The sequence below is a fragment of the Mytilus californianus genome, unplaced genomic scaffold (assembly GCF_021869535.1).
Source record: "Mytilus californianus isolate M0D057914Y unplaced genomic scaffold, xbMytCali1.0.p SCAF_7, whole genome shotgun sequence".
Taxonomy (NCBI): Eukaryota; Metazoa; Mollusca; class Bivalvia; order Mytilida; family Mytilidae; genus Mytilus; species Mytilus californianus.
The window spans coordinates 68,088,818-68,104,926 of record NW_026262723.1 but is presented as its reverse complement, the minus strand read 5'-3'; the positions used below and the strand labels follow the sequence as shown (position 1 = coordinate 68,104,926).

At 31.2% G+C, this 16,109-nt stretch overlaps 1 protein-coding gene across 9 annotated transcripts in view; it reads right to left on the bottom strand.

Annotated features, from left to right (window-relative positions):
- LOC127707681 (uncharacterized) overlaps nt 1–15,026 on the bottom strand; it is a 49,515-nt gene extending 34,489 nt beyond the window's left edge. For 2 of the 9 annotated variants that reach the window (XM_052212341.1, XM_052212332.1), the window contains exons 1-3: nt 14,985–15,026; nt 1,216–1,930; nt 498–528 (exon numbers count right to left, since the gene is read on the bottom strand). In XM_052212341.1, coding sequence (XP_052068301.1) covers nt 498–528; nt 1,216–1,908 — 724 coding nt within the window. In that variant the 5' untranslated portion in view covers nt 1,909–1,930; nt 14,985–15,026. Of the gene's footprint in view, nt 1–497; nt 529–1,215; nt 1,931–6,320; nt 6,357–8,550; nt 8,587–9,466; nt 9,503–12,846; nt 12,883–14,984 lie in introns of those variants that run through there. The other 7 variants (XM_052212339.1, XM_052212333.1, XM_052212334.1 and 4 more) reach the window with 7 other exon arrangements.
- Nucleotides 15,027–16,109: the final 1,083 nt, after the last annotated feature.

Sequence of the window (16,109 nt, the reverse complement as noted above, 5' to 3'; positions counted from 1 at the left end):
TAAAAAGGCAGGACAGAGTTTACAACTAAATAAAAATGCAGGACAACATTTTTCATCCTAGCCTCCCATAAAAATCAAATGGTAGCTCCCTTTCATTTTGTAGAGAACAAAATTACAAAGCTGACCAAAAACTGTAGACTCCTCAGTCTTGCATCATGTTTCCAATTATATAAATAGAATATTTTAACTTAGTATAAGATCATACGTTGTTTATCCAAGGTTTAGTTTGTATTGTCCCAATAGTACCACAGAAGAGAAAACAGAGCCAGCCGTGTGATAAAGAATGATTGCATCATTGAAGGTTATTTTAGAAAGCATTTGCAAAAGTTTTACCCTAATATGTAATACATGTAGTCTTGTGTAGTATATATAAAAATAAGAAGATGTGGTATGATTGCCAATGAGACAACTCTCCACAAGAGACCAAATGACACAGAAATTAACAACTATAGGTCACCGTACGCATGTATTAAGTGCAAGCTGCAATATATACATACCTCCTGGAATATTTGTGAGTTTTTCAAGCATCTGAAAGTAATTATTAGTATATAATATATAATAAATAACCCAGCATAGCGACATTAAAGAATTTGCAGTTAACATTGTTATATAAACGGACAAATGATATTACATGTACCTGTCGAATAATATTATACAAAATACTCAGGCTGAACGAAATGCATGTTAATTTCTGTGTAATTTGGTCTCTTGTGTGGAGAGTTGTCTCATTGGCAATCATGCCACATCTCCTTATTTTTATACGACAAACTACAAGCAACTTGTGTACTGCGTTTAAAGATACCATTTAATGTTCACAAGACCAACATGACTAGACATTCGCTCTCAAATAGGTTAGAGGAGTTTCCTTTGTTTGAAATTGATCATTAAGAGATCAAGCCGTGTGAAATCGATTTCGTCAGGGCACCTTTCAATAAATTCTGACAAAAACATCTTGTTCAATGAAACTCCGCAACAGGTCGAAAACAATTTCCAAACACTGTTTCTGATATGACTATGGTTGTCTCATTTTTTTGTCATCATGTAAACTTACACCTGCATGCGAAAGCAAATGCATACTGGTAATATACACTGCATTTTTTTTTTCGAAGTACTAGGTTTAAATGATATGATAATTACAGAAATTGTGGTCGATTAAGAAACAAAACAGATTAGCATTTTTACCAAAATATATCGTTAGTATAAATGGTACTTTACCTGTTTTACTTGCTTCAGGTCATCGTCCCTCTCTATTTGTTGAAGTAATATTTTCTGTAATTCCAAATAAATTGCAGTGTTAAAGGGTTGTCTACAAACTTCACGCAGTCTCTGTTTTGTTTCTGTTTCTTTCCCATATATCTTTGCTATGATCAATAAGGACTTTGTTATTTGTTCAATTGATTGGATAAACTCATCATTTGCCATTTTTCCTTTTTTGGCATGCGCAGATTCGTTTCTTATCTTGACAAGATCGTCAATTGCTTTTCTTTCCGTGGAAGAAGGAGGGACAAGGAAATTTATTAGAATAACTCGAGCTAGAGTCACATCAAGCTCTTGTAGAGTGATGTTCCCTCTTACAGGACAACAACAGTTTGGCGCCGATTTACTACTTGGATTGTGGCATGGCAATTTTGCACCAGCTGAATCTAGAAATAAAGCCAGTTGTGGAGGATGAAGTACCCTGTTGCCTCTTGAATGTGGAGGTGTACCAGTTGCGCAATTACAGCACGGATAATAGTTGTAACATAGATGGTAGAGCTCATGCTGGTACTTTTTGATAAAGTCTTCGTATGTGATGCCCTTGTTTGTCAAATAAAATTCAGTAAGTTGTTGAAGTGATTCTTTAGTTACATCAACTATAACTGTTGAATGTCTGTAAAAGTTTTCTTGTTGCTCCTGCTCTTCTGTCATTGTCTTTGTGTAATTAGAATTTCTGAAATATTTTAAATGAAGAGACAAATTAAAGAAAACGATCAAATAAAAGTCCGTACAAAAACTTAGAACATCTTTTGCTGATACACGTTGATCAAATGTAGTATTGGAATTACGTTTAGCAGGTTATATAATTTGAGACACATGCAGGATCTTAAACCATTTCCAGACTAAATCGATTGTAATCGCTGATGGATATATATTTCTTAAATGCGACGTCTGTCAGTCCAGCAAGAGTATGTATTGTTGTTGTTTTTACAATCAAATGTGTTTGTCAACAGCTTCGCCTGTTGAATTGGCTAGGATGTGTATGAAAAGTAAAAAGATGACAAGATGACAAAAAAAAGATCACAGTCATAAGAATAGACAAAAAGACAAACAATAATCCCTAATTTGTATAGAATACTAAAGACTGATCAACACAAACCCTTTATTAAACCCTAGGGCTGAATTCATGCGTTTTGAAATGTTTAGCAGTTTTTGTTCTACAAATAGTACCTTTTCGATGAAGAGTGTTATTCGATGATGTAATGAATGAATGAGACAATGAGGGTGATATTTCTGTACAAAAACTGAAACGCATTATGATAAGTGGTAATCATTGATACATAATGGCGACCAAATTTAGGTGTCCGATTTCAATTTTATATTTAAAATGCGAACAGTGTGGACAGATTAGTGATCCACGACATTTCTATGTAAGTGACAAGCTTTGGACACTCATCATCGGAAAGGCACTATTTGTGACAACACTACTATTCCAGGTAAAGGGGAGGGTTCAGCGCTCACAAGCATGATTAACCACGCCAAATTCTTTGTGTCAGGAGCATGTAGTTCAGTGGTTGTCGTTGGTTCATGTCTTATAAAAATGTAATCTTAATTTTTGTTTCTGCAGACAAAACTGGCGGGAGTTAATAAAACACATAGTGTTGGTATAATTGTAGTTATTGTGATGCTTGCTAGATCTTAAAACATGTTGTCAATACTTTTGCTTAATATAAAAATAAGGAGATGTGGTATGATTGCAAATGAGACAACTATCCACGAAAAAGTTCAAATGAAGTGGATGTAAGCAATTATAGGCAACCATATGTCCTTCAACAATGAGAAAAACACATACCGTGTAGTCGGCTATAAAAGACACCAACATGCAACATATGAATCAATTCAATTGAGAAAACTAGCGGACTGATTTATAACAAAACAATTTACAGAAAACAATTATGAGAGACATGAACTAACGACAGCCACTGAACTACAGGTTCCTGACTTGGGACAGGCACATGAACAATGTGGCGGGTTTAAACATGTTTGCTTGCGCCAAACCGTCCCCCTAACCTTGGACAGTGATGTAACAGTACAACATAAGAACATTCTATAAGAATCTTTTGAAAAGAACTCATCAGATCGATATAAAGCAGAAATATATCAGAACGGCGGTGGCAGGGAATTTATACATCCCTTACAACAGAAAAGACTCAAAGTACAGTAACTGATAGCTAGTTCAAAGCCAATAACAACTTATAAGAAAATCATGTATCTAAGACCAAGATGTCAATCAGTACACATTCATTATCAAATGGATTTAGTGTAAAGACGTCATTAACAGTCATGATCACACAAAGGGTGACTGGGGAATAGAAATATGGTAACTACAGGTCTTCTTCCGACTTGCAGTAAAACCCTTACTAAAATGGGACGTCCGATTGGCTGTGCGGGATGTACAAGTACGCAGCCACGTCCGGTCAGAATTGGGACGTTAAAGCCGATGCCTCGTGTGAAAAGAGTGCCACGCTCTCTGCACGTTAAGAACCCTTGTAACAACTCTTTGAGGGGTCCAAAGGTGACTTGTAGCAAGGCAAAATTTCTGTACCTATCCAATATACCTCATTTTCCAGTGGCAGTCTAAATTTCCCCGACCTTCATCCCGAACGGCCTCTATTACTGGACCTACCTATTGTATTTATCGTTAATTTGTTCTCGTCCTGAACATTCATGAAATGTTTGCCACTGGACGTTAAGCAACCAACAATCAATCAATCATTAACAGTCAGAGAAAAATATGTCAAAATATAGGTATCGACAGATTGTAGAACTGTGAATGTGTGTGCAAATGTTTAACAATAATATTTAGTATGTTTTTTTTTTTAAATTTACTGATAACAAAACCAATAGTTATACCAATAAAAACAATATGTTCGCTTGTAGGGAAAATGGTAATTTATAAAACACATGCTACAGTACTATATTATTTGATAAGTATGATAATAAATATTCTATGTACTATATTATCTTTTTATATCTATAATGCCACTTGAAATTCAAAACCATTACATTAATTCAAACCAAATAATTATATCAATTTAATTTTACACCTTGAATCAGTTGAATAATTAAATCCATTGCATTGTTGACAACGGATACATAAACTCTTCCCTATTGTTATATATACATGGGACACATCTTTGAAAGTATCAACGAAAATAATAATGGTTTTCAAGTTTCTAATATAGACCAGCAATGGTGGGAAGGTTTTTATCAAAGTGTTAACGGACAACGGACAATTAGTGATTTAACTAGCTGACGTAAACCTTCAGGTCATGTTGAATTAAAACTGCAATGTTCTTCGACTAGTTTGTTTTATTGTGTGCAATTCAAATATAAATTTCCATTATAGACAAAACTGTAACCTGCCGACATTTTGAATTATAGATCGAAGTTGTTTTGTCAACGAATATTAATTTGTTCTATCCACAGTCAAAAAGTTCACTTAAATGTGCATAGCGCAGAAGATTTAATTACACGTGACCTTATTTGTATATTTTAGAACTTAGTGTTGATTTCTTGCAGAGTGGATACTTTAAAAAGAGTAAAAAGATCAAATACAGCTGACAATAGACGTTTTTCTTTACAGCTAACAAGTAGATATAGTCTGGGGTTAAAGTTTGTTACACATCAATTACTTTATCAAACCTTCATACATGTAAAATTTTATAAAACTTTGGAAGAAGTTTTTTTATGATTTAGAGATAATGTCTAAAGCAAACTTTTGAAAATATTATTTCATTTTCAGTATTTTTCTGATAGATGGACTTAGTTTTTTACAGTTAACATATACAGACAGTCTGGGGTTAGATTGTATTTGTAAATCGTCTTGGATTGTTATGAAACTTGGACAGAAGCTAAATCTTCAAGACAAAGAAAAAGTATCTTAAGAAAAAAGTGATTTTTTTTTAAATACTGTATTTTACTGATATTAAAATGGACTCACTTCATAAGCCACTGCCAACATAACACTTTTACACTGACAACAGAAATCGCACGCGAGACACAGGATTCCGCAGAACCCCTTACAAATTTTTGGTACTATAAAATTGAGAATGGAAATGGGGAATGTGTCAAAGAGACAACAACCCAACCATAGAACAGACAACAGCAGAAGGTCACCAACAGTATGTTCGTTTGTAGAGGAAATTGTCATTTATGGAACAACATGCTACAGTATTTTATATTATTTTGATCAGTATTATAATAAATATGTTATGTATTATATTATCTTTTTATATCTATGATGCCACTTGAAATTCAAAACCATTGCATTAATTAAAACCAAATAATTATATCAATTTATTTACCACCTTGAATCAGTTGAAGAATTAATTAAATTCAATTTGTGATTTGTTTTTCATATACATATTAATATCAGCTCAAAATATGTACAGGCAATGTTTACAAAGGCTACATCAAGTCTTCCCTATTGTAATATATACATAGGACATATCTTTAAAAGTAGCAACGAAAATAATAATTGTGGTTAAGTTTCTAATAGAGGCCAGGAGTGGTGGGATGGTTTTATCAAAGTGTTAACGGACAATTAGTGATTTAACTAGCTGACCTAAACCTTCAGGTCATGTTGGCTTAAAACTGCAATGCTCTTTGACTAGTTTGCTTTGTTTTGTGCAATTCAAATATATATTTCCATTATAGACAAACCTGCAACCTGCCGACATTTTGAATTATAGATCGAAGTTGTTTTGTCAACGAATATTAATTGGTTCTATTCACAGTCAAAAAGTTCACATAAATGTGCAGAAGATTTAATTACACGTGACATTATTTGTGTATTTTAGAACTAAGTGTTGATTTCTTGCAGAGTAGATATCTTAAAAAGAGTTCAAAGATCAAATTCAGCTGACAAAAGACGCAAAGAGCCTTAATTTTGTTTGGTATGTCCTTGATTTGTCTATCCTATCGCAAACATACTTTCAATCGCAAAATTCATCAAAATTTGATATTTTTAGGTAAAAACTGGGAAATTTTTTTTTTACCCTACAACTATTTTGACATTTGCATATTATTGTGCAAAATTTACAATTTATAAGTAAACCTACCATTACTGTTTATTCCTCCATGATATTCTATTTATATCAACCATACAAACAATGTTCAATAGTCTGTGACATTTGTATAGATAGTTTATCACGTAAAATGTCTCTTTGAAGTTTAAGGAATAAATAACTGTCTACACCGTAGGATTAAATACAAACAAAATCAGGGTTTAAAAAAAAAAAATATTAATTTTGATTAGGAAAATTATAAAAATTAACTCATTCGAGAACTTGAGAACGACGGTGTTTCTTATTATTTTATATAGCTCTTCCCTATTGTTATATATACATGGGACACATCTTTGAAAGTATCAACGAAAATAATAATGGTGGTCAAGTTTCTAATATAGACCAGCAATGGTGGGAAGGTTTTTATCAAAGTGTTAACGGACAACGGACAAATAGTGATTTAACTAGCTGACGTAAACCTTCAGGTCATGTTGAATTAAAACTGCAATGTTCTTCGAATAGTTTGTTGTATTGTGTGCAATTCAAATATAAATTTCCATTATAGACAAAACTGTAACCTGCCGACATTTTGAATTATAGATCGAAATTGTTTTGTCAACGAATATTAATTTGTTCTATCCACAGTCAAAAAGTTCACTTAAATGTGCATAGCGCAGAAGATTTAATTACACGTGACCTTATTTGTATATTTTAGAACTTAGTGTTGATTTCTTGCAGAGTGGATACTTTAAAAAGAGTAAAAAGATCAAATACAGCTGACAATAGACGTTTTTCTTTACAGCTAACAAGTAGATATAGTCTGGGGTTAAAGTTTGTTACACATCAATTACTTTATCAAACCTTCATACATGTAAAATTTTATAAAACTTTGGAAGAAGTTTTTTTATGATTTAGAGATAATGTCTAAAGCAAACTTTTGAAAATATTATTTCATTTTCAGTATTTTTCTGATAGATGGACTTAGTTTTTTACAGTTAACATATACAGACAGTCTGGGGTTAGATTGTATTTGTAAATCGTCTTGGATTGTTATGAAACTTGGTCAGAAGCTAAATCTTCAAGACAAAGAAAAAGTATCTTAAGAAAAAAGTGATTTTTTTTTTAAATACTGTATTTTACTGATATTAAAATGGACTCACTTCATAAGCCACTGCCAACATAACACTTTTACACTGACAACAGAAATCGCACGCGAGACACAGGATTCCGCAGAACCCCTTACAAATTTTTGGTACTATAAAATTGAGAATGGAAATGGGGAATGTGTCAAAGAGACTACAACCCGACCATAGAACAGACAACAGCAGAAGGTCACCAACATTATGTTCGTTTGTAGAGGAAATTGTCATTTATGGAACAACATGCTACAGTATTTTATATTATTTTGATCAGTATGATAATAAATATGTTATGATTGTATTACATTATCATTTTATATCTATGATGCCACTTGAAATTCAAAACCATTGCATTAATTAAAACCAAATAATTATATCAATTTAATTTACCACCTTGAATCAGTTGAAGAATTAATTAAATTCAATTTGTGATTTGTTTTTCATATACATATTAATATCAGCTCAAAATATGTACAGGCAATGTTTACAAAGGCTACATAAACTCTTCCCTATTGTAAGATATACATAGGACATATCTTTAAAAGTAGCAACGAAAATAATAATGGTGGTTAAGTTTCTAATAGAGGCCAGGAGTGGTGGGATGGTTTTATCAAAGTGTTAACGGACAATTAGTTATTTAACTAGCTGACCTAAACCTTCAGGTCATGTTGGCTTAAAACTGCAATGCTCTTTGACTAGTTTGTTTTGTTTTTGCAATTCAAATATATATTTCCATTATAGACAAACTTGCAACCTGCCGACATTTTGAATTATAGATCGAAGTTGTTTTGTCAACGAATATTAATTTGTTCTATTCACAGTCAAAAAGTTCACATAAATGTGCAGAAGATTTAATTACACGTGACATTATTTGTGTATTTTAGAACTAAGTGTTGATTTCTTGTAGAGTAGATATTTTAAAAAGAGTTCAAAGATCAAATTCAGCTGACAATAGACGCAAACAGCCTTAATTTTGTTTGGTATGTCCTTGATTTGTCCATCCTATCGCAAACATGCTTTCAATCGCAAAATTAATCAAAATTTGATATTTTTAGGTAAGAACTGTGAAAATATTTTTTTAACCTACAACTATTTTGACATTTGCATATTATTGTGCAAAATTTACAATTTATAAGTAAACCTACCATTACTGTTTATTCCTCCATGATATTCTATTTATATCAACCATACAAACAATGTTCAATAGTCTGTGACATTTGTATATATAGTTTATCACGTAAAATGTCTCTTTAAAGTTCAAGGAATAAATAACTGTCTACACCGTAGGATTAAATACAAACAAAATCAGGGTTTAAAAAAAAGAATATTAATTGTGATTAGGAAAAATAAAAAAAAACTCATTCGAGAACTTGAGAACGACGGTGTTTCTTATTATTTTATATAGCTCTTCCCTATTTTTATATATACATGGGACACATCTTTGAAAGTATCAACGAAAATAATAATGGTGGTCAAGTTTCTAATATAGACCAGCAATGGTGGGAAGGTTTTTATCAAAGTGTTAACGGACAACGGACAATTAGTGATTTAACTAGCTGACGTAAAGCTTCAGGTCATGTGGGCTTAAAACTGCAATATTCTTCGAATAGTTTGTTTTATTGTGTGCAATTCAAATATAAATTTCCATTATAGACAAACCTGCAACCTGCCGACATTTTGAATTATAGATCGAAATTGTTTTGTCAACGAATATTAATTTGTTCTATTCACAGTCAAAAAGTTCACTTAAATGTGCAGAGCGCAGAAGATTTAATTACACGTGACATTATTTGTGTATTTTAGAACTTAGTGTTGATTTCTTGCAGAGTAGATATTTTAAAAAGAGTTCAAAGATCAAATTCAGCTGGCAATAGACGCAAAGAGCCTTAATTTTGTTTGAAATGTCCTTGATTTGTCTATCCTATCACAAACATGCTTTCAATCGCACAATTAATCAAAATTTGATATTTTTAAGAACTGTGAAATTTTTTTTTTTATCCTACAACTATTTTGACATTTGCATATTATTGTGCAAAATTTACAATTTATAAGTAAACCTACCATTACTGTTTATTCCTCCATGATATTCTATTTATATCAACCATACAAACAATGTTCAATAGTCTGTGACATTTGTATATATAGTTTATCACGTAAAATGTCTCTTTAAAGTTTAAGGAATAAATAACTGTCTACACCGTAGGATTAAATACAAACAAAATCAGGGTTTAAAAAAAGAATATTAATTGTGATTAGGAAAATTTAAAAAAAAACTCATTCGAGAACTTGAGAACGACGGTGTTTCTTATTAATTTATATAGCTCTTCCCTATTGTTATATATACATGGGACACATCTTTGAAAGTATCAACGAAAATAATAATGGTGGTCAAGTTTCTAATATAGACCAGCAATGGTGGGAAGGTTTTTATCAAAGTGTTAACGGACAACGGACAATTAGTGATTTAACTAGCTGACGTAAAGCTTCAGGTCATGTGGGCTTAAAACTGCAATGTTCTTCGAATAGTTTGTTTTATTGTGTGCAATTCAAATATAAATTTCCATTATAGACAAACCTGCAACCTGCCGACATTTTGAATTATAGATCGAAGTTGTTTTGTCAACGAATATTAATTTGTTCTATTTACAGTCAAAAAGTTCACTTAAATGTGCATAGCGCAGAAGATTAATTACACGTGACATTATTTGTGTAATTTAGAACTTAGTGTTGATTTCGTGCAGATTGGATACTATAAAAAGAATACAGATCAAATACAGCTGACAATAGACGTTTTTCTTTACAGTTAACAAGTAGATATAGTCTGGAGTTAAAGTTTGTTACACATCAATTACTTTATCAAACCTTCATACATGTAAAATTTTATGAAACTTTGGAAGAAGTTTTTTTTATGATTGAGAGATAATGTCTGAAGCAAACTTTTGAAAATATATTTTTTTCATTTTCAGTATTTTTCTGATAGATGGACTTAGTTTTTTACAGTTAATATATACAGACAGTCTGGGGTTAGATTGTATTTGTAAATCGTCTTGGATTGTTATGAAACTTGGACAGAAGCTAAATCTTCAAGACAAAAAAATAGCATCTTAAGAGAATACTGTATTTTACTTATAAATGGACTCACTTTATAAACCACTGCCATCATAACACTTTTACACTGACAACAGAAATCGCACGCGAGACACAGCGCAGAACCCCTTACAAATTTTTAGTATTATAGTATGTTCGTTTGTAGAGGAAATTGTCATTTATGGAACAATATGCTACAGTATTTTATATTATTTTGATCAGTATGATAATAAATATGTTATGTATTATATTATCTTTTTATATCTATGATGCCACTTGAAATTCAAAACCATTGCATTAATTAAAACCAAATAATTATATCAATTTAATTTACCACCTTGAATCAGTTGAAGAATTAATTAAGTTCAATTTGTGATTTGTTACAAAGGCTACATAAACTCTTCCCTGTTGGACATATCTTTAAAGTAGCAACGAAAATAATAATGGTGGTCAAGTTTCTAATATAGACCAGCAATGGTGGGAAGGTTTTTATCAAAGTGTTGACGGACGACGGACAATTAGTGATTTAACTAGCTGACGTAAACCTTCAGGTCATGTGGGCTTAAAACTGCAATGCTCTTTGACTATATAGTGTGTTTTCTTTTGTGCAATTCAAATATATATTTCCATTATAGACAAACCTGCAACCTGCCGACATTTTGAATTATAGATCGAAGTTGTTTTGTCAACGAATATTAATTTGTTCTATTCCCAGTCAAAAAGTTCACTTAAATGTGCATAGCGCAGAAGATTTAATTACACGTGACATTATTTGTATATTTTAGAACTTAGTGTTGATTTCTTGCAGAGTGGATACTTTAAAAAGAGTATAAAGATCAAATACAGCTGACAATAGACGTTTTTCTTTACAGCTTACAAGTAGATATAGTCTGGGGTGAAAGTTTGTTACACATCAATTACTTTATCAAACCTTCATACATGTAAAATTTTATAAAACTTTGGAAGAAGTTTTTTTAAGATTTAGAGATAATGTCTAAAGCAAACTTTTGAAAATTATATTTCATTTTCAGTATTTTTCTGATAGATGGACTTAGTGTTTTACAGTTAACATAAACAGACAGTCTGGGGTTAGATTGTATTTGTAAATCGTCTTGGATTGTTATGAAACTTGGACAGAAGCTAAATCTTCAAGACAAAGAAAAAGTATCTTAAGAAAAAAGTGATTTTTGTTTAAATACTGTATTTTACTGATATTAAAATGGACTCACTTCATAAGCCACTGCCAACATAACACTTTTACACTGACAACAGAAATCGCACGCGAGACACAGGATTCCGCAGAACCCCTTACAAATTTTTGGTACTATAAAATTGAGAATGGAAATGGGGAATGTGTCAAAGAGACTACAACCCGACCATAGAACAGACAACAGCAGAAGGTCACCAACATTATGTTCGTTTGTAGAGGAAATTGTCATTTATGGAACAACATGCTACAGTATTTTATATTATTTTGATCAGTATGATAATAAATATGTTATGATTGTATTACATTATCATTTTATATCTATGATGCCACTTGAAATTCAAAACCATTGCATTAATTAAAACCAAATAATTATATCAATTTAATTTACCACCTTGAATCAGTTGAAGAATTAATTAAATTCAATTTGTGATTTGTTTTTCATATACATATTAATATCAGCTCAAAATATGTACAGGCAATGTTTACAAAGGCTACATAAACTCTTCCCTATTGTAAGATATACATAGGACATATCTTTAAAAGTAGCAACGAAAATAATAATGGTGGTTAAGTTTCTAATAGAGGCCAGGAGTGGTGGGATGGTTTTATCAAAGTGTTAACGGACAATTAGTTATTTAACTAGCTGACCTAAACCTTCAGGTCATGTTGGCTTAAAACTGCAATGCTCTTTGACTAGTTTGTTTTGTTTTGTGCAATTCAAATATATATTTCCATTATAGACAAACTTGCAACCTGCCGACATTTTGAATTATAGATCGAAGTTGTTTTGTCAACGAATATTAATTTGTTCTATTCACAGTCAAAAAGTTCACATAAATGTGCAGAAGATTTAATTACACGTGACATTATTTGTGTATTTTAGAACTAAGTGTTGATTTCTTGTAGAGTAGATATTTTAAAAAGAGTTCAAAGATCAAATTCAGCTGACAATAGACGCAAAGAGCCTTAATTTTGTTTGGTATGTCCTTGATTTGTCCATCCTATCGCAAACATGCTTTCAATCGCAAAATTAATCAAAATTTGATATTTTTAGGTAAGAACTGTGAAAATATTTTTTTAGCCTACAACTATTTTGACATTTGCATATTATTGTGCAAAATTTACAATTTATAAGTAAACCTACCATTACTGTTTATTCCTCCATGATATTCTATTTATATCAACCATACAAACAATGTTCAATAGTCTGTGACATTTGTATATATAGTTTATCACGTAAAATGTCTCTTTAAAGTTCAAGGAATAAATAACTGTCTACACCGTAGGATTAAATACAAACAAAATCAGGGTTTAAAAAAAAGAATATTAATTGTGATTAGGAAAAATAAAAAAAAAACTCATTCGAGAACTTGAGAACGACGGTGTTTCTTATTATTTTATATAGCTCTTCCCTATTTTTATATATACATGGGACACATCTTTGAAAGTATCAACGAAAATAATAATGTGGTCAAGTTTCTAATATAGACCAGCAATGGTGGGAAGGTTTTTATCAAAGTGTTAACGGACAACGGACAATTAGTGATTTAACTAGCTGACGTAAAGCTTCAGGTCATGTGGGCTTAAAACTGCAATATTCTTCGAATAGTTTGTTTTATTGTGTGCAATTCAAATATAAATTTCCATTATAGACAAACCTGCAACCTGCCGACATTTTGAATTATAGATCGAAATTGTTTTGTCAACGAATATTAATTTGTTCTATTCACAGTCAAAAAGTTCACTTAAATGTGCATAGCGCAGAAGATTTAATTACACGTGACATTATTTGTGTATTTTAGAACTTAGTGTTGATTTCTTGCAGAGTGGATACTTTAAAAAGAGTATAAAGATCAAATACAGTTGACAATAGACGTTTTTCCTTACAGTTAACAAGTAGATGTAGTCTGGGGTTAAAGTTTGTTACACATCAATTACTTTATCAAACCTTCATACATGTAAAATTTTATAAAACTTTGGAAGAACTTTTTTTTTTATGATTTAGAGATACTGTCTGAAGCAAACTTTTGAAAATATATTTTTTTCATTTTCAGTATTTTTCTGATAGATGGACTTAGTTTTTTACAGTAAATATATATAGACAGTCTGGGGTTAGATTGTATTTGTAAATCGTCTTGGATTGTTATGAAACTTGGACAGAAGCTAAATCTTCATGACAAAAAAATAGCATCTTACGAAAAAAATTTATGTTTTTTAAATACTGTATTTTACTGATAAATGGACTCACTTTATAAACCACTGCCATCATAACACTTTTACACTGACAACAGAAATCCCACGCGAGACACAGCGCAGAACCCCTTACAAATTTTTAGTATTATAGTATGTTCGTTTGTAGAGGAAATTGTCATTTATGGAACAACATGCTACAGTATTTTATATTATTTTGATCAGTATGATAATAAATATGTTATGTATTATATTATCTTTTTATATCTATGATGCCACTTGAAATTCAAAACCATTGCATTAATTAAAACCAAATAATTATATCAATTTAATTTACCACCTTAAATCAGTTGGAGAATTAATTAAATTCAATTTGTGATTTGTTTTTCATATACATATTAATATCAGCTCAAAATATGTACAGGCAATGTTTACAAAGGCTACATAAACTCTTCCCTATTGTAATATATACATAGGACATATCTTTAAAAGTAGCAACGAAAATAATAATGGTGGTCAAGTTTCTAATATAGACCAGCAATGGTGGGAAGGTTTTTATCAAAGTGTTGACGGACAATTAGTGATTTAACTAGCTGACCTAAACCTTCAGGTCATGTTGGCTTAAAACTGCAATGCTCTTTGACTATATAGTGTGTTTTGTTTTGTGCAATTCAAATATATATTTCCATTATAGACAAACTTGCAACCTGCCGACGTTTTGAATTATAGATCGAAGTTGTTTTGTCAACGAATATTAATTTGTTCTATTCACAGTCAAAAAGTTCACATAAATGTGCAGAAGATTTAATTACACGTGACATTATTTGTGTATTTTAGAACTAAGTGTTGATTTCTTGCAGAGTAGATATTTTAAAAAGAGTTCAAAGATCAAATTCAGCTGACAATAGACGCAAAGAGCGTTGTTTGGTATGTCCTTGATTTGTCTATCCTATCGCAAACATGCTTTCAATCGCAAAATTGATCAAAATTTGATATTTTTAGGTAAGAACTGTGAAATTTTTTTTTTAACCTACAACTATTTTGACATTTGCATATTATTGTGCAAAATTTACAATTTATAAGTAAACCTACCACTACTGTTTTTTCCTCCATGATATTCTATTTATATCAACCATACAAACAATGTGCAATAGTCTGTGACATTTGTTCAAGGAATTAATAACTGTCTACACCGTAGGATTAAATACAAACAAAATCAGGGTTTAAAAAAAAAAATATTAATTTTGATTAGGAAAAATTAAAAAAAAACTCATTCGAGAACTTGAGAACGACGGTGTTTCTTATTATTTTCTATAGCTGGTTATTTTTTTTTTCTTCTTTTCCGTAAATTTTCTTCTTTTGTATATTGCTTTCCAACTGGGACATAATATATTGTCTTAGTATAAAAGTCCCAGTTTTAAATAAACTAATTTTGGAGCATGGTTCATTTTGAAGTGTACGTGTATCTTAAAACGGCAAGTTTACTGAAAGAATGGCATTTTTTACATTTATTTGTTGTGTTACACAAAAACAAATTAGACAATTTCCTTTGACGACTTTTATAATACTCATTTCTTTGGTTTCTTTGGTTTCTTAATTTTTTCTTATATGCCCGCGACTTAAAGTGTTTTGGGTTGGGCATTTAATTTACCTTTGTCATTACGTGTACCTTTCCGTTCTACCACATTTAGGGTATACATTTGACAGTCGACCTTCTCTTAAATTTTAAAGATATTTTTATTTTGTGGAACTGATATAAAATATACTTAAGTCAGGCGCGTGGACAGGATTTTTTTCTTTAATATGATACGAAAATACCAGTTGTCGAATCAAATAATTTGTTGGAAATTTTCCTCATAATGTATACAAGGTTTGTCCGTCAAACTCCTTTACAGTTTAAAAGATGGAATATTTTCATTTTGTAGAACAGTTGTACATATATCTAAGATGTGCATGTGCACGGGACTTTTTAACAAAATTACCAGTTGTTGAACTTTTATCAACTTAGGGGAAATTTCCTATGTAGAGTTCAAGGCTTGTCCGTCCAAATAGTCCTACATTTAACAAGATAGTACCTCTTTGTTTAGAAGAACAGCTGAGCATATACAGGAGATGTGCACATGGACATGATTCTGATTTTCTTTAATGTTGGTGTAACTTTTTGTATTTGGTCCATCTTGCTCCTTGTACAGATTTCAACTTAGAGCCTTTGCATTT